At 43.0% G+C, this 20218-nt stretch overlaps 1 protein-coding gene across 2 annotated transcripts; it reads left to right on the top strand.

Annotated features, from left to right (window-relative positions):
• The first annotated feature begins 2345 nt into the window (after positions 1 to 2345).
• LOC133568991 (zinc finger protein 771-like) lies at positions 2346 to 7388 on the top strand. 2 transcript variants are annotated; one of them, XM_061921153.1, is made up of 3 exons: positions 2346 to 2845; positions 5716 to 6229; positions 6287 to 7388. In XM_061921153.1, the coding sequence occupies exons 1-3, from the start codon at positions 2659 to 2661 to the stop codon at positions 7080 to 7082; spliced, it is 1497 nt and encodes a 498-aa protein (XP_061777137.1). In that variant the 5' UTR covers positions 2346 to 2658; the 3' UTR covers positions 7083 to 7388. The 2 variants fall into 2 exon arrangements, with proteins under 2 accessions (XP_061777137.1, XP_061777136.1); XM_061921152.1 differs by having other exon boundaries at positions 5716 to 7388.
• The last annotated feature ends 12830 nt before the right edge of the window (positions 7389 to 20218 follow it).

The raw sequence follows: 20218 nt of genomic DNA, 5'->3' as shown, positions 1-20218 counted from the left end.
CACAAGACAAGTAGCAGACAGAATCCTCACAAGACAAGTAGCAGACAGAATGCATCATCCTCACAAGACAAGTAGCAGACAGAATGCATCATCTTCACAAGACAAGTAGCAGACAGAATGCATCATACTCACAAGACAAGTAGCAGACAGAATGCATCATCCTCACAAGACAAGTAGCAGACAGAATGCATCATCCTCACAAGACAAGTAGCAGACAGAATGCATCATCCTCACAAGACAAGTAGCACACAGAATGCATCATCCTCACAAGACAAGTAGCAGACAGAATGCATCATCCTCACAAGACAAGTAGCAGACAGAATGCATCATCCTCACAAGACAAGTAGCAGACAGAATCCTCACAAGACAAGTAGCAGACATAATGCATCATCCTCACAAGACAAGTAGCAGACAGAATCCTCACAAGACAAGTAGCAGACAGAATGCATCATCCTCACAAGACAAGTAGCACACAGAATGCATCATCCTCACAAGACAAGTAGCAGACAGAATGCATCATCCTCACAAGACAAGTAGCAGACAGAATGCATCATCCTCACAAGACAAGTAGCACACAGAATGCATCATCCTCACAAGACAAGTAGCAGACAGAATGCATCATCCTCACAAGACAAGTAGCAGACAGAATCCTCACAAGACAAGTAGCAGACAGAATGCATCATCCTCACAAGACAAGTAGCAGACAGAATGCATCATCCTCACAAGACAAGTAGCAGACAGAATGCATCATCCTCACAAGACAAGTAGCAGACAGAATGCATCATCCTCACAAGACAAGTAGCACACAGAATGCATCATCCTCACAAGACAAGTAGCAGACAGAATGCATCATCCTCACAAGACAAGTAGCAGACAGAATGCATCATCCTCACAAGACAAGTAGCAGACAGAATCCTCACAAGACAAGTAGCAGACATAATGCATCATCCTCACAAGACAAGTAGCAGACAGAATCCTCACAAGACAAGTAGCAGACAGAATGCATCATCCTCACAAGACAAGTAGCACACAGAATGCATCATCCTCACAAGACAAGTAGCAGACAGAATGCATCATCCTCACAAGACAAGTAGCAGACAGAATGCATCATCCTCACAAGACAAGTAGCACACAGAATGCATCATCCTCACAAGACAAGTAGCAGACAGAATGCATCATCCTCACAAGACAAGTAGCAGACAGAATGCATCATCCTCACAAGACAAGTAGCACACAGAATGCATCATCCTCACAAGACAAGTAGCAGACAGAATGCATCATCCTCACAAGACAAGTAGCACACAGAATGCATCATCCTCACAAGACAAGTAGCAGACAGAATGCATCATCCTCACAAGACAAGTAGCAGACAGAATGCATCATCCTCACAAAACAAGTAGCAGACAGAATGCATCATCCTCACAAGACAAGTAGCAGACAGAATGCATCATCTTCACAAGACAAGTAGCAGACAGAATGCATCATCCTCACAAGACAAGTAGCAGACAGAATGCATCATCCTCACAAGACAAGTAGCAGACAGAATGCATCATCCTCACAAGACAAGTAGCAGACAGAATGCATCATCCTCACAAGACAAGTAGCACACAGAATGCATCATCCTCACAAGACAAGTAGCAGACAGAATGCATCATCCTCACAAGACAAGTAGCAGACAGAATGCATCATCCTCACAAGACAAGTAGCAGACAGAATGCATCATCCTCACAAGACAAGTAGCAGACAGAATCCTCACAAGACAACACAACTTCTTATACACACTATATTGAAGAATAGTGTTAATAATCAAATATTAAGTTGGCAAAGACGTGAGAGTAAGAAGTAAAAACAAAACTGTTCTGTGTAACACAACTTGATGTTTCTTATGATAAACCTCCTGTAGTTGATGTTGTCGATCCTACTCCTCTTTTGTTGGACAAAGTTCTGCCCCGTACTTTGCTATCGTTCTTTGGCACATTTTCCCACAATCACAAGACTTTACTCTCACATTTGATCTCTACTTCGCGATGTGTTGATAACTTCTGTGTCTTCTGTTAGCAGCTAACAAGCTAAGCTAACTAGCGAGCTAAGCTACCTAACAAGCAAAGATAGCACGAGAAGCGACGCAGTGCTTCTAGCGCATCAAGACGACTATGCCCATAAATAAAGAATCAAATATGTATTTTCTACGACGTGAATATTTCAAACTTATTAAGAAATAATAAGACTGACTTAACAGCGTTCTGCGCTTTTTTTCCTTCATCGAAGTGTTTTCACGACAGTTAACACGCTTGACGTTACAAGGCAGTACTGCTCATAGACAACACACTGCCTTGTAACGTCAAGTGTGCTAACTGTTGTGAAAGCACATCGACGCAGAAAGCCGCGAGCAGGACGCTAATAAGTCAGTCTTATTATTTCTTCTCCAGTTTGAAATATTGACGTCGTATAAAATACATATTTGATTCTTTATGTAAGGACAAAGTCGTCTCGAAGCGCTAGAAGCACTGTGCCGCTTTTCGTGCTGTCTTTGCTTGTTAGTTAGCTTAGCTCGCTAGTTAGCTTAGCTTGTTAGCTGCTAACAGAAGACACAGAAGTTATCAACACATCGCTAAGTAGAGATCAAGTGTGAGAGTAAAGTGTTGTGATTGTGTGAAAATGTCTACATTACAAATGTTGAGAGCGTTGGTGGATCAGCGACTAACTGCTGCCGTTGAAGAAATATTTGTAGTGTTCGAAAGAACGATAGCAGAATACGAGGCGGAACTTTCTAGAACAAAAGAGGATTACAAACAACTACTGGACGCTGTTGTCAAGAAACATCAAGTTGTTTTACACACAACAGGTTTGTTGAATTCTTACTCTCACATCTTTTCTAACACTATATTTGACTAATAACAAGAACATGACATTTGGAATATAAATGGCCTCAGTCTGGACCCCCTCTCCAGGGGCCCAGGCATAGACTGAATTTTATTTTTCCAGGTGATTGTGTATGTATGTAATGGGCTGAGTACACAGTCACCTTTATCATTATTTCTTAACATCAACCCTTTTTTCACCCTTTTTTCTGTCCACCACATTTTTCAACCCACTTCAACTGGGAAATCATTCCACTTAATTAGGACAAAAAAAATTCCAGGTTTTCCCAAAATTCTAGGAAGTCCGATTCAAACTGTTCAGCCTATTCGATAATCATGGGCTTTCCCTTGACCAATTCCAAAAATTCCCAAAATGCCACGTTTTCCGGGACATTTTTCTCCATTTAAAATGAATTAGCCATTTTTCAAAATTCCACCATTTCCACATTTTTCAACCAAGTCAAACCATTCCACCTTCAAAATATTCCAATAAATCTGGAAATTGAAATTACAACACTTTTCAACCCACCTCAACCGTTCCACCGTCAAATCATTCCTTTTAATCAGGAAGAAAACAAAGTTGTTTTTGAACTGGAAAAATTCACGGTTTTCCTGAAATTCCATAATACCATTTCTCAATTAAAAATGTTACGACTTCAACATTTCTGAACCGGTTTGAAAAATTCCAACACCAACCATTTCAACTCATTCAGAACATTCACATTTTTTTTAGCATTTTCAAAAAAATTCCCGCTTTCCCCGAAATTCTCCAAAAATTCCATGACATTTCCATTGAAAGGAATAAAATGAAAGTTCCACAACCCCCACATTTTTCATCTGATTAGAACCGTTCCAACTTCAAAATATTCAGTGTGGTCAGTTGGGGTGTGGGAAAAAATCGATTCCAGTATGAATCAAATCGAAAACGTTGTGCGATTCAGAATCGATTCTCATTTTTTAAATATCCATTTTTATTATTTTATTTAGTTTTTTAATCAATCCAGCAAACCACTACACAGCAATACCATAACAATGCAATCCAATTCCAAAAGCAAAGCTGAGCCAGCAACACTCAGAACTGCAATAAACAGCAATTGAGAGGAGACACAAACAACACAGAGAACAAACCAAAAGTAGGGAATATTATCAACAACAGTATCAATATTAGTTATCATTTCAGCATAGCAGTGATTAAAAATCCTTCATTGACATTATCATTAGACATTTATAAAAATAATCAAAAAGAACAATAGTGTCACAGTGGCTTACACTTGCATGGCATCTCATAAGCTGGACAACACACTGTGTCCAATGTTTGCACAAAGATAAAATAAGTCATATTTTTGCTTCCTTTAATAGTTCAAACACATTTACATTATTGCAATCAGTTGATAAAACATTGTCTTTTACAATTGTAAAAGCTTTTAAAAAAATATATACTACTCTGCTAGCATGTCAGCAGACTGGGGTAGATCCTGCTGAAATCTATGTATTGAATGAATACACAATCCTTTTGAATTGGAAAAATATCGTTTTTGAATGGAGAATCGAATTGAAAAAAATCGATGTATTATCGAATCGTGACCCCAAGAATCGATATTGAATCGAATTGTGGGACACCCAAAGATTCACAGCCCTAGTGTTCAGGAATTGTGTGCTCCCTTTCAACACTTATTAAAATCAATTCCTGGATTTTCTGGAATTCACCGGTTTTAGGGACATTTTCCCCATTCAAAATTAATTATCCATTTTTCAAATGTCCACAATTCCCACATGTTTCAAACCATTCCACCTTCAACACATACAATTCATCCTGGATATTCAAACAACCAGTTTTCCACATTCAACACATTTCCAGGAATTCCCGTTTTTTTCTAACCTTATTTCCAACCTTCTTTAGTGCGATGACTCCTTTCACATTGTTCAACCCATTTCAGCCGTTGCACTTTCAAAACATTTCTCTGAGTCAGGAGAAAAAAAGCATGTTGGTTTAAGAACTTTAAAAAAATCCCAGTTTTCCAGAAATTCAAATTCTTCAACATTCAAACTATTCTTACATTCATACTTCATTCTGTCAGCATTTCAGTTCAACTTCAGCATTGGAGCATTCACATACAATTCTTTCAGGAATTGCTTCATCAAGTCAATATTATTATAATAATTAAATATAGCTTCTCAATTCTCACTGTAACACAATTTGAGTGTCTAGAAACACACTAAATTCATTCAATATTACTATTATTAATAAGATAAACAAGTGATCTTTTTAAGGTGTAGTCAGTAATCTGATTAATTTTTCCCAGTTTGATTGTGGCGACACTCTCTAAATGAAAGCAAAACAGATGTCATCTTTTTTGGCCAACATACGTGACTCTGTACGAGACAAGCGGTAAAAAATGGATGAATGGAGGGATGGATGTTGACTATTCTCATGCTATTTTTAGAGCAGACATGTCTCTAAAGATGAATGTGAAAATGACAGTAATTATAGTCCACCAGCAGGGGGAGCTCATCACTAATACTACTGCGTGGAGGCTGGCATGTGGTACATTATTTCCTGTGTGTGTATGACTTATTCAGAGGGAGAACAGCACACTTTCATGTATGGCGTCTACCATTAAGGATTGCAGGAATTACTTTGAGGATGTTTTTATATGAATAAGGTGGATTGGACGTTGGCCTGGGAAGACATTCCCCTGACAATCTTCTTCATGTGTCATCTGGAAGTACCCTGACTTCTGTGCGGGGAAACTGATGAGATTGTGGCGTCATATATTGGTGCAGGACAATGTCTCATGTGACTGAGCAAAGCTGGACTTTTATCAAGAATGTTTTGTTTTCTCTTGTCCCGCAGACATCGATGAAGAACATCTTCCTCATGAGCAGGAGGAGGAACCACATTCCTCCAACATACACGAGGAAGAAGAGGTACCACATTCCCAACACATCAAAGGGGGAGGACAGGAGCCAAAGCCCCCCCACATTAAAGAGGAAGACAAGACACCACAGACCCGTAGTGTTAAACTGACCCTTCACATTAAAGGTCAAGCGGAGGACCCACTGATCTTACACATCAAAAAGGAAGAGGAGGACCCACTGACCCCCTACTTTAAAGAGGAAGAGGAGGAGCAAGAGGCGGTGCACATTAAAGAGGAAGAGGAGGAAGAGGGGATCAGTCAGCCTAAATGGTTGGAGGAGTTCCCAGTGAGTGTGAAGAGTGAAGATGATGAAAGTGAGGAGAGGGGAGGGGCGGAGCCTCCAAGCAGCAGCTCAACACAACACATGACAACAGAAGCTGATGGAGACCACTGTGGAGGATCACAAGCAGACAAGCTCTTAGCTCCACTATCAGATAGTGAGGACACAACCTCACACTCTCCTCACACTGATGATGATGCAACATTATCAGATAGTGAGGACACAACCTCACACTCTCCTGACACTGATGATGATGATGCAACATTATCAGATAGTGAGGACACAACCTCACACTCTCCTGACACTGATGATGATGATGCAACATGTCACACTGACAACACTCACTTCACATGTTCTACCTGTCACAAAACGTTTAAATACCGTTGTCGTCTGAAAGCACACATGAGAACACACACCGGAGAAAAAGCTTTTATCTGCTCAATATGTGACAAAGGTTTTGGACAACGTCAAAATTTGGAAAGACACATGAGAATACACACCGGAGAAAAACCTTTCATCTGTTCAATATGTGGTAAAGGTTTTACAGAAAGTCAGAAATTGAAAAGACACATGAGAACACACACTGGTGAAAAACCTTTTTGTTGTTCAATCTGTGGTAAAGGTTTTACACGAGGTCAAAATATGAAAGTACACACTAGAACACACACTGGTGAAAAATCACATTCCTGTTCAATCTGCAACAGAAGCTTTTGTGACCGATCAAACCTTGTAGCACACATGAGAACACACACTGGTGAAAAACCTTTTTCCTGTTCAACCTGTGGTAAAGGTTTTACAAGAAGTACAGATGTGAAAAGACACAAGAGAACACACACCGGTGAAAAATCACATTCCTGTTCAATCTGCAACAGAAGCTTTGCTGAACGATCAAAACTTGTAAGACACATGAGAAGACACACAGAAGAGAAAGTGTTGAGTTGCAGTGTGTGTGGTGAAAGATTGTCTTCTAAGTACCAGTGTAAGAAACACAAGTGTGCTGGTGAGAACAGCAGCAGCAAATGAAACTGCAGGATTTGAAATAAACTGTCCAGACTTTCATTTGGACTTTCTAACAACATCAGCACATATAACATGTGTCAGACTGTACCTGCTGGATGAGGTCACCTGTCTGCCAGCTTATCTGCAGACAGCAGTTGGGGAAAGTCCAGAGGATCCTGCCTGCAACATAAGAAGAGGAGCACAAGGGTGTAAATAAATATATATTCACAAGTATTAATAGTTGAGTCTTTTTAGTATTTATATTCTTTTGATATTTTCCAGCATAAAAGTGTTCTACATCGTTGCCAATAAAAGCTTCTGTTACCTGTAGTTTGAAGCATCACAATCTTCATGTTCTTGCATTGTAATTAAAAACATTGGTTGTAGCTGCTTCATTCTCAGCACTTCCTGATTAACTATTATCCTTTGGCGGACGATCCTCTCGCAGAATATGTTGGAGCTGGCGTCAAAGGTTGGACGATCCTCTCGCAGAATATGTTGGAGCTGGCGTCAAAGGTTGGACGATCCTCTCGCAGAATATGTTGGAGCTGGCGTCAAAGGTTGGACGATCCTCTCGCAGAATATGTTAGAGCTGGCGTCAAAGGTTGGACGATCCTCTCGCAGAATATGTTGGAGCTGGCATCAAAGGTTGGACGATCCTCTCGCAGAATATGTTGGAGCTGGCGCCAAAGGTTGGACGATCCTCTCGCAGAATATGTTGGAGCTGGCGTCAAAGGTTGGACGATCCTCTCGCAGAATATGTTGGAGCTGGCGTCAAAGGTTGGACGATCCTCTCGCAGAATATGTTGGAGCTGGCGCCAAAGGTTGGACGATCCTCTCGCAGAATATGTTGGAGCTGGCGTCAAAGGTTGGACGATCCTCTCGCAGAATATGTTGGAGCTGGCGTCAAAGGTTGGACGATCCTCTCGCAGAATATGTTGGAGCTGGCGTCAAAGGTTGGACGATCCTCTCGCAGAATATGTTGGAGCTGGCGTCAAAGGTTGGATGATCCTCTCGCAGAATATGTTGGAGCTGGCGTCAAAGGTTGGACGATCCTCTCGCAGAATATGTTGGAGCTGGCGTCAAAGGTTGGACGATCCTCTCGCAGAATATGTTGGAGCTGGCGTCAAAGGTTGGACGATCCTCTCGCAGAATATGTTGGAGCTGGCGTCAAAGGTTGGACGATCCTCTCGCAGAATATGTTGGAGCTGGCGTCAAAGGTTGGACGATCCTCTCGCAGAATATGTTGGAGCTGGCGTCAAAGGTTGGACGATCCTCTCGCAGAATATGTTGGAGCTGGCTTCAAAGGTTGGACGATCCTCTCGCAGAATATGTTGGAGCTGGTGTCAAAGGTTGGACGATCCTCTCACAGAATATGTTGGAGCTGGCGTCAAAGGTTGGACGATCCTCTCGCAGAATATGTTGGAGCTGGCATCAAAGGTTGGACGATCCTCTCGCAGAATATGTTGGAGCTGGCGTCAAAGGTTGGACGATCCTCTCGCAGAATATGTTGGAGCTGGCTTCAAAGGTTGGACGATCCTCTCGCAGAATATGTTGGAGCTGGTGTCAAAGGTTGGACGATCCTCTCGCAGAATATGTTGGAGCTGGCATCAAAGGTTGGACGATCCTCTCGCAGAATATGTTGGAGCTGGCGTCAAAGGTTGGTTCACTTCTGAAAAGAAAAAGAAACACAATATGTGCCAAAAGGTATGCAGTCAAGATTGTAGAACATACAAACAGCCTTTACATATGAAACAAATGTAATATTACGGAAAAGTCCATTCAAAAAGTGAAACTTTTATTTATACTCTATTCATTTCATAATTATTGACACTGTATCTGTCATACATCTATTATATGAATTGTAATTTATTGGGTGTGTGTGTGTATATAATAGATAATGCAATTTAATAACTCACACTTCTTCACTAAGTGTTACATCAGACTTTGTCATGAAACTGCATGTTTACTGTCTAGAACAGGACTTGTGGTAGCGCACCTCCATGGCCACACCGTCTCTGTCTTCAATATGTCTGGAACAGGACTTGTGGTAGCGCACCTCCATGGCCACACCGTCTCTGTCTTCAATATGTCTAGAACAGGACTTGTGGTAGCGCACCTCCATGGCCACACAGTCTCTGTCTTCAATATGTCTAGAACAGGACTTGTGGTAGCGCACCTCCATGGCCACACCGTCTCTGTCTTCAATATGTCTGGAACAGGACTTGTGGTAGCGCACCTCCATGGCCACACCGTCTCTGTCTTCAATATGTCTGGAACAGGACTTGTGGTAGCGCACCTCCATGGCCACACCGTCTCTGTCTTCAATATGTCTAGAACAGGACTTGTGGTAGCGCACCTCCATGGCCACACAGTCTCTGTCTTCAATATGTCTAGAACAGGACTTGTGGTAGCGCACCTCCATGGCCACACCGTCTCTGTCTTCAATATGTCTGGAACAGGACTTGTGGTAGCGCACCTCCATGGCCACACCGTCTCTGTCTTCAATATGTCTGGAACAGGACTTGTGGTAGCGCACCTCCATGGCCACACCGTCTCTGTCTTCAATATGTCTAGAACAGGACTTGTGGTAGCGCACCTCCATGGCCACACAGTCTCTGTCTTCAATATGTCTAGAACAGGACTTGTGGTAGCGCACCTCCATGGCCACACCGTCTCTGTCTTCAATATGTCTGGAACAGGACTTGTGGTAGCGCACCTCCATGGCCACACCGTCTCTGTCTTCAATATGTCTAGAACAGGACTTGTGGTAGCGCACCTCCATGGCCACACAGTCTCTGTCTTCAATATGTCTAGAACAGGACTTGTGGTAGCGCACCTCCATGGCCACACAGTCTCTGTCTTCAATATGTCTAGAACAGGACTTGTGGTAGCGCACCTCCATGGCCACACAGTCTCTGTCTTCAATATGTCTAGAACAGGACTTGTGGTAGCACACCTCCATGGCCACACAGTCTCTGTCTTCAATATGCAAGAGAATGCTACTGTCTTGCTTTATCCTGGCAGCGTTCGGCCGAAAAATAAGATGACTAAATGGTTTGTATTTGTGTAAGTGCTACGTGTGTGTGTGTGTGTGTGTGTGTGTGTGTGTGTGTGTGCGCGTGCGTGCGTGTGTGTGTGTGTGTGTGTGTGTGTGTGTGCGTGTGTGTGTGTGTGTTTACCTGCTGAAAGCGTGTGTGCCTGTGAAAGATGGTCCTTCTGCTGTTTGCCCCCCACAGTAATTCTCTAGACGGCAGTGAGCAGAGGGCCAGCAGAAGTGAAAGGCAGGCCCGTCTTCTCATCTTAGTTTTTTTCTCTTTAGAATGTCACTTGTCGAGCCTGAAGCCTTGTCCGATGCCACAAACTCATCTTGACCCACATCCAGCTGTTTGGACAGTTCTTCAGCAGAATCCAAATGCTTCTTATCAATGAACCGCCGGTAAGAAGTGGGGTGAAGCCCGCCGTCATCAGAGATATCTTTAAAATTCAACATCCACACAGGATTTCCATGTCTCATCTTTAAATTCAACATCCACACAGGATTTCAATGTCTCATCTTTAAATTCAACATCCACACAGGATTTCCATGTCTCATCTTTAAATTCAACATCCACACAGGATTTCAATGTCTCATCTTTAAATTCAACATCCACACAGGATTTCAATGTCTGGGCTACTTTGAGACTCGCCATCACAGCAAAGACGCCGTTTTCAACAATTCCTGTAAGTATCTCACCTTCTGATAGTGAAATCAATCACTTCTTCATTCCTAACAGACGTAACACGTATGTAGCATAGTTTGTTATTTTTTCCAACTTTTTGAAGGTGTTTTAGAGTATTTTCCTCTTCATCGCTAGACGTTGTTGCAAGGGCGTAGAATTGTGTAGGGACGCTAGGGACACGTGACCTGCCAATACTGTGTAGTCACTATCAATACAAGAATTGTGTAGGGACGCTAGGGACACGTGACCTGCCAATACTGTGTAGTCACTATCAATACAAGAATTGTGTAGGGACACTAGGGACACGTGACCTGCCAATACTGTGTAGTCACTATCAATACAAGAATTGTGTAGGGACACTAGGGACACGTGACCTGCCAATACTGTGTAGTCACTATCAATACAAGAATTGTGTAGGGACACTAGGGACACGTGACCTGCCAATACTGTGTAGTCACTATCAATACAAGAATTGTGTAGGGACACGTGACCTGCCAATACTGTGTAGTCACTATCAATACAAGAATTGTGTAGGGACACGTGACCTGCCAATACTGTGTAGTCACTATCAATACAAGAATTGTGTAGGGACACTAGGGACACGTGACCTGCCAATACTGTGTAGTCACTATCAATACAAGAATTGTGTAGGGACACGTGACCTGCCAATACTGTGTAGTCACTATCAATACAAGAATTGTGTAGGGACACGTGACCTGCCAATACTGTGTAGTCACTATCAATACAAGAATTGTGTAGGGACACTAGGGACACGTGACCTGCCAATACTGTGTAGTCACTATCAATACAAGAATTGTGTAGGGACACTAGGGACACGTGACCTGCCAATACTGTGTAGTCACTATCAATACAAGAATTGTGTAGGGACACTAGGGACACGTGACCTGCCAATACTGTGTAGTCACTATCAATACAAGAATTGTGTAGGGACACTAGGGACACGTGACCTGCCAATACTGTGTAGTCACTATCAATACAAGAATTGTGTAGGGACACTAGGGACACGTGACCTGCCAATACTGTGTAGTCACTATCAATACAAGAATTGTGTAGGGACACGTGACCTGCCAATACTGTGTAGTCACTATCAATACAAGAATTGTGTAGGGACACTAGGGACACGTGACCTGCCAATACTGTGTAGTCACTATCAATACAAGAATTGTGTAGGGACACGTGACCTGCCAATACTGTGTAGTCACTATCAATACAAGAATTGTGTAGGGACACTAGGGACACGTGACCTGCCAATACTGTGTAGTCACTATCAATACAAGAATTGTGTAGGGACACTAGGGACACGTGACCTGCCAATACTGTGTAGTCACTATCAATACAAGAATTGTGTAGGGACACTAGGGACACGTGACCTGCCAATACTGTGTAGTCACTATCAATACAAGAATTGTGTAGGGACACTAGGGACACGTGACCTGCCAATACTGTGTAGTCACTATCAATACAAGAATTGTGTAGGGACACTAGGGACACGTGACCTGCCAATACTGTGTAGTCACTATCAATACAAGAATTGTGTAGGGACACTAGGGACACGTGACCTGCCAATACTGTGTAGTCACTATCAATACAAGAATTGTGTAGGGACACTAGGGACACGTGACCTGCCAATACTGTGTAGTCACTATCAATACAAGAATTGTGTAGGGACACTAGGGACACGTGACCTGCCAATACTGTGTAGTCACTATCAATACAAGAATTGTGTAGGGACGCTAGGGACACGTGACCTGCCAATACTGTGTAGTCACTATCAATACAAGAATTGTGTAGGGACACTAGGGACACGTGACCTGCCAATACTGTGTAGTCACTATCAATACAAGAATTGTGTAGGGACACTAGGGACACGTGACCTGCCAATACTGTGTAGTCACTATCAATACAAGAATTGTGTAGGGACACTAGGGACACGTGACCTGCCAATACTGTGTAGTCACTATCAATACAAGAATTGTGTAGGGACACTAGGGACACGTGACCTGCCAATACTGTGTAGTCACTATCAATACAAGAATTGTGTAGGGACACTAGGGACACGTGACCTGCCAATACTGTGTAGTCACTATCAATACAAGAATTGTGTAGGGACGCTAGGGACACGTGACCTGCCAATACTGTGTAGTCACTATCAATACAAGAATTGTGTAGGGACACTAGGGACACGTGACCTGCCAATACTGTGTAGTCACTATCAATACAAGAATTGTGTAGGGACACTAGGGACACGTGACCTGCCAATACTGTGTAGTCACTATCAATACAAGAATTGTGTAGGGACACTAGGGACACGTGACCTGCCAATACTGTGTAGTCACTATCAATACAAGAATTGTGTAGGGACACGTGACCTGCCAATACTGTGTAGTCACTATCAATACAAGAATTGTGTAGGGACACGTGACCTGCCAATACTGTGTAGTCACTATCAATACAAGAATTGTGTAGGGACACGTGACCTGCCAATACTGTGTAGTCACTATCAATACAAGAATTGTGTAGGGACACTAGGGACACGTGACCTGCCAATACTGTGTAGTCACTATCAATACAAGAATTGTGTAGGGACACGTGACCTGCCAATACTGTGTAGTCACTATCAATACAAGAATTGTGTAGGGACACTAGGGACACGTGACCTGCCAATACTGTGTAGTCACTATCAATACAAGAATTGTGTAGGGACACTAGGGACACGTGACCTGCCAATACTGTGTAGTCACTATCAATACAAGAATTGTGTAGGGACACTAGGGACACGTGACCTGCCAATACTGTGTAGTCACTATCAATACAAGAATTGTGTAGGGACACTAGGGACACGTGACCTGCCAATACTGTGTAGTCACTATCAATACAAGAATTGTGTAGGGACGCTAGGGACACGTGACCTGCCAATACTGTGTAGTCACTATCAATACAAGAATTGTGTAGGGACACTAGGGACACGTGACCTGCCAATACTGTGTAGTCACTATCAATACAAGAATTGTGTAGGGACACTAGGGACACGTGACCTGCCAATACTGTGTAGTCACTATCAATACAAGAATTGTGTAGGGACACTAGGGACACGTGACCTGCCAATACTGTGTAGTCACTATCAATACAAGAATTGTGTAGGGACACTAGGGACACGTGACCTGCCAATACTGTGTAGTCACTATCAATACAAGAATTGTGTAGGGACGCTAGGGACACGTGACCTGCCAATACTGTGTAGTCACTATCAATACAAGAATTGTGTAGGGACACGTGACCTGCCAATACTGTGTAGTCACTATCAATACAAGAATTGTGTAGGGACACTAGGGACACGTGACCTGCCAATACTGTGTAGTCACTATCAATACAAGAATTGTGTAGGGACACTAGGGACACGTGACCTGCCAATACTGTGTAGTCACTATCAATACAAGAATTGTGTAGGGACACTAGGGACACGTGACCTGCCAATACTGTGTAGTCACTATCAATACAAGAATTGTGTAGGGACACTAGGGACACGTGACCTGCCAATACTGTGTAGTCACTATCAATACAAGAATTGTGTAGGGACACTAGGGACACGTGACCTGCCAATACTGTGTAGTCACTATCAATACAAGAATTGTGTAGGGACGCTAGGGACACGTGACCTGCCAATACTGTGTAGTCACTATCAATACAAGAATTGTGTAGGGACACTAGGGACACGTGACCTGCCAATACTGTGTAGTCACTATCAATACAAGAATTGTGTAGGGACACTAGGGACACGTGACCTGCCAATACTGTGTAGTCACTATCAATACAAGAATTGTGTAGGGACACTAGGGACACGTGACCTGCCAATACTGTGTAGTCACTATCAATACAAGAATTGTGTAGGGACACGTGACCTGCCAATACTGTGTAGTCACTATCAATACAAGAATTGTGTAGGGACACGTGACCTGCCAATACTGTGTAGTCACTATCAATACAAGAATTGTGTAGGGACACGTGACCTGCCAATACTGTGTAGTCACTATCAATACAAGAATTGTGTAGGGACACTAGGGACACGTGACCTGCCAATACTGTGTAGTCACTATCAATACAAGAATTGTGTAGGGACACGTGACCTGCCAATACTGTGTAGTCACTATCAATACAAGAATTGTGTAGGGACACTAGGGACACGTGACCTGCCAATACTGTGTAGTCACTATCAATACAAGAATTGTGTAGGGACACTAGGGACACGTGACCTGCCAATACTGTGTAGTCACTATCAATACAAGAATTGTGTAGGGACACGTGACCTGCCAATACTGTGTAGTCACTATCAATACAAGAATTGTGTAGGGACACTAGGGACACGTGACCTGCCAATACTGTGTAGTCACTATCAATACAAGAATTGTGTAGGGACACTAGGGACACGTGACCTGCCAATACTGTGTAGTCACTATCAATACAAGAATTGTGTAGGGACGCTAGGGACACGTGACCTGCCAATACTGTGTAGTCACTATCAATACAAGAATTGTGTAGGGACACGTGACCTGCCAATACTGTGTAGTCACTATCAATACAAGAATTGTGTAGGGACACTAGGGACACGTGACCTGCCAATACTGTGTAGTCACTATCAATACAAGAATTGTGTAGGGACACTAGGGACACGTGACCTGCCAATACTGTGTAGTCACTATCAATACAAGAATTGTGTAGGGACGCTAGGGACACGTGACCTGCCAATACTGTGTAGTCACTATCAATACAAGAATTGTGTAGGGACACTAGGGACACGTGACCTGCCAATACTGTGTAGTCACTATCAATACAAGAATTGTGTAGGGACACTAGGGACACGTGACCTGCCAATACTGTGTAGTCACTATCAATACAAGAATTGTGTAGGGACACTAGGGACACGTGACCTGCCAATACTGTGTAGTCACTATCAATACAAGAATTGTGTAGGGACACTAGGGACACGTGACCTGCCAATACTGTGTAGTCACTATCAATACAAGAATTGTGTAGGGACACTAGGGACACGTGACCTGCCAATACTGTGTAGTCACTATCAATACAAGAATTGTGTAGGGACACTAGGGACACGTGACCTGCCAATACTGTGTAGTCACTATCAATACAAGAATTGTGTAGGGACGCTAGGGACACGTGACCTGCCAATACTGTGTAGTCACTATCAATACAAGAATTGTGTAGGGACACTAGGGACACGTGACCTGCCAATACTGTGTAGTCACTATCAATACAAGAATTGTGTAGGGACACTAGGGACACGTGACCTGCCAATACTGTGTAGTCACTATCAATACAAGAATTGTGTAGGGACACTAGGGACACGTGACCTGCCAATACTGTGTAGTCACTATCAATACAAGAATTGTGTAGGGACACTAGGGACACGTGACCTGCCAATACTGTGTAGTCACTATCAATACAAGAATTGTGTAGGGACACTAGGGACACGTGACCTGCCAATACTGTGTAGTCACTATCAATACAAGAATTGTGTAGGGACACTAGGGACACGTGACCTGCCAATACTGTGTAGTCACTATCAATACAAGAATTGTGTAGGGACGCTAGGGACACGTGACCTGCCAATACTGTGTAGTCACTATCAATACAAGAATTGTGTAGGGACACTAGGGACACGTGACCTGCCAATACTGTGTAGTCACTATCAATACAAGAATTGTGTAGGGACACTAGGGACACGTGACCTGCCAATACTGTGTAGTCACTATCAATACAAGAATTGTGTAGGGACACGTGACCTGCCAATACTGTGTAGTCACTATCAATACAAGAATTGTGTAGGGACACTAGGGACACGTGACCTGCCAATACTGTGTAGTCACTATCAATACAAGAATTGTGTAGGGACACTAGGGACACGTGACCTGCCAATACTGTGTAGTCACTATCAATACAAGAATTGTGTAGGGACACTAGGGACACGTGACCTGCCAATACTGTGTAGTCACTATCAATACAAGCGCTGCCCATAATGTTTAGTCAATGATTCTGGCACATCCATCCATCCCATCCATTTACTACCGCTTATTCCCTTGTGGGGTCGCGGGGGGCGCTGGCGCCTATCTCAGCTACAATCGGGTGGAAGGCGGGGTACACCCTGAACAAGTCACCACCTCATCGCAGGGCCAACACAGATAGACAGACAACATTCACACACTAGGGCCAATTTAGTGTTGCCAATCAACCTATCCCCAGGCTTCACGGTGGCAGAGGGGTTAGTGCGTCTGCCTCACAATACGAAGCTCCTGCAGTCCTGGGTTCAAATCCAGGCTCGGGATCTTTCTGTGTGGAGTTTGCATGTTCTCCCCGTGAATGCGTGGGTTCCCTCCGGGTACTCCGGCTTCCTCCCACTTCCAAAGACATGATTCTGGCACAGAAAGGGTTAAATGTCGCTTTCTGCTACAAGTCCCGCCTTTAAGCTAAATGTCGCTCCCTGATTGGTTGCCATTTTCATGCTAACTTACGTGTGATTGGCTGTCCCCGCTGTCACTCCTTCTGCTTGTAAACGCTAGACTACATGCTAGTTGCTAGCGAGCGGGGGGAAGGATCCAAGATGGCGCCGTGAACGGTCGTACATGCGGGAGCAGCATCTAAAAAAAGGAATATAACCTTGCAAAAACTGGTCCTGCATAATTATAAAAAGCCGAAATAGTTTATTTATAGTATTTGGATCATTTTATCATACTTTTGGCTGGACTTTGACAACTGCTTCTTCGAACTTTGGCGATGTCTTCCGGCTCGAAAAGGAAAGATATGGCGAAGAAAATGGCGGATAACGATACAACTGGACATTCAAACTTGCTATTGAAGAACTGCCATGACTATTTCATCGGTGGAGACAGCATGAAAGTGCATCTCATTAGTGAAGAAAATCTCCCTTCCCTACCAGTAACAGCGGAGAAGCCTCCCACCAAGAAAGGTAAAGAAGAAATGGACAACAGTGACATTGTTGCTACGCTATCCGCGCTAATTAATGCTCGCTCGGAGGAGTTGAAAAAGTTGATCCAGGCCAATGCTATTCAAATTGCTAGCGGAAATGCCAAAGTGGAAGAAATTTGCAAACAAGTAAGCGAGATTATGGGGAGAGTGTGTGGGCTGTGGAGGGGGACAAGAAGCTAATCAATACACTTGAAGAACGCATCACCGAGATGGAAAGATATTCAAGACGATGGAACCTGAGACTGCACGGTGTGGAGGACAGAGTTTTACGTGATATTCAAGACGATGGAACCTGAGACTGCATGGTGTGGAGGACAGAGTTCTACGTGATATTCAAGACGATGGAACCTGAGACTGCATGGTGTGGAGGACAGAGTTTTACGTGATATTCAAGACGATGGAACCTGAGACTGCACGGTGTGGAGGACAGAGTTTTACGTGATATTCAAGACGATGGAACCTGAGACTGCACGGTGTGGAGGACAGAGTTTTACGTGATATTCAAGACGATGGAACCTGAGACTGCATGGTGTGGAGGACAGAGTTCTACGTGATGTTCAAGACGATGGAACCTGAGACTGCATGGTGTGGAGGACAGAGTTCTACGTGATATTCAAGACGATGGAACCTGAGACTGCACGGTGTGGAGGACAGAGTTCTACGTGATATTCAAGACGATGGAACCTGAGACTGCACGGTGTGGAGGACAGAGTTCTACGTGATATTCAAGACGATGGAACCTGAGACTGCACGGTGTGGAGGACAGAGTTCTACGTGAAGAGGTGATCCGAGTTTGCCAGGCTCTGCTGCCGTCCGATGCTGAACGCTTCCCCAATGTTATCGACACCGTGCACCGTCTTGGAATGAAGAAACCGAAAGGTAACAGGTGTGTTTTGCTGCAGTTTTCCTCCCGGGTGCACAGAGCTGCAATTTGGGCCGCTGCCAAGAATTCCTCCTACCTACGTGACAACGGATTACGCTTCGCCGAGGATCTCTGCAAAGTGGACAGAGATGCAAGAATGAAGTTATGGCCACTGGTAGATGAAGCTCGCAAGGCAGGGAAAATCCTCTATTTTGTAGGCGGTCGTGCTTTTATTGAGAAAAAAGAAATCCTTCCTCCAATCTGAAGATTCACCTTTCGGGCTTTAACTTTCTCTTGACTGTACTTTGGTAAAATAAAAGGATGGATAGATGAGGAGTCACAACTCACGCACCAGCCAGTTTTTTTTTGCACTTTCTGAACTTTCATATGATGTTGTTCCCGCAGCGTCTAGTTGCTTTCTTTCTAACTCAAAGCATTTTCTAATTCCAATGGTCTTTCACTTAAATCTGTCTTTATCTATAGTTTCTCTCAACGCCAGGGGGTTAAGGCAGAACTTGAAACGCAAAGCTTTATTTTTATTTCTTAAACAATGTAGAACAGATTGATGTTTTTTACAGGAGACACACAGTATGAATGATGATGTCAAGTTTTGGAGATCTCAATGGGGTAATGAGATATATTGCTCTCATGCATCACAGCGTTCTGGAGGAGTTGGCACATTCAAAAACAAAATTACAGGAGTCTTATTGCATCATAGTGATTATGATAAAAATGGCCATTATATTTGTCAGGTTTTTGAGATTCAGAAAACAAACTTTATAGTTGCTAACATTTATGGATATAACTCTGTGCCTGACAATACTATTTTATTTAATGAAGTGCAAAATACAATTTTACACTGGCTTGCCAAATTTCCAAATGCTTATATACTTGTGGGAGGTGACTTGAATACTGTCATCGACAATTCACTTGATAGATGGCCACCAGGCTCTCAAAGTAGTGTCAGCTCAAATCTGAAGTTATTACTGCAAAGGTTTGATTTAATTGATGCCTGGCGATATAAAAATCCGAATAAGACATCCTTTACCTGGTCCAATAAATCAGGCTCAAGAAAGTCTAGAATAGACATGTGGTTCATTTCTAAATCACTTCATAGGGCTATTCAGATTCACATCTCTTTACATCCCTCTCACAATCCTTCAAAAAGCTCATACTGGAAACTCAACAGTTCAGTTTTATGTCATGAAACAGTCAAAATTAGGATTAACGATCTAATAAAAAATGTTCTTAATGAAGCCAAAACCCAAAATAATTATTTTACTAATTGGGAACTCCTTAAATATGAGGTAGGTAAATTTATTAGAAAATATTGCAGCAATCTAGCTAAGAATAAGCGTTCTGAGGAGGAAAATGTGATTTCCATCATTACTGCATTATCCTCTATATGTCCAGATAATATGTCAGCAGAAGAAAAAGAAAGTCTCTTAGGAAACCAAAATAAATGAGACAAAATGTATCAATCAAAAGCAGAAGGAGCTTTTGTAAGATCTAGAAAACAATGGCTGGAGGAAGGTGAACAAAACTCTGCATATTTC

This window comes from Nerophis ophidion, linkage group LG14 (assembly GCF_033978795.1).
Source record: "Nerophis ophidion isolate RoL-2023_Sa linkage group LG14, RoL_Noph_v1.0, whole genome shotgun sequence".
Lineage (NCBI taxonomy): Eukaryota > Metazoa > Chordata > Actinopteri > Syngnathiformes > Syngnathidae > Nerophis > Nerophis ophidion.
The sequence above is the reverse complement of the archived record's forward strand: the minus strand, read 5'-3'. Positions and strand labels throughout refer to the sequence as shown.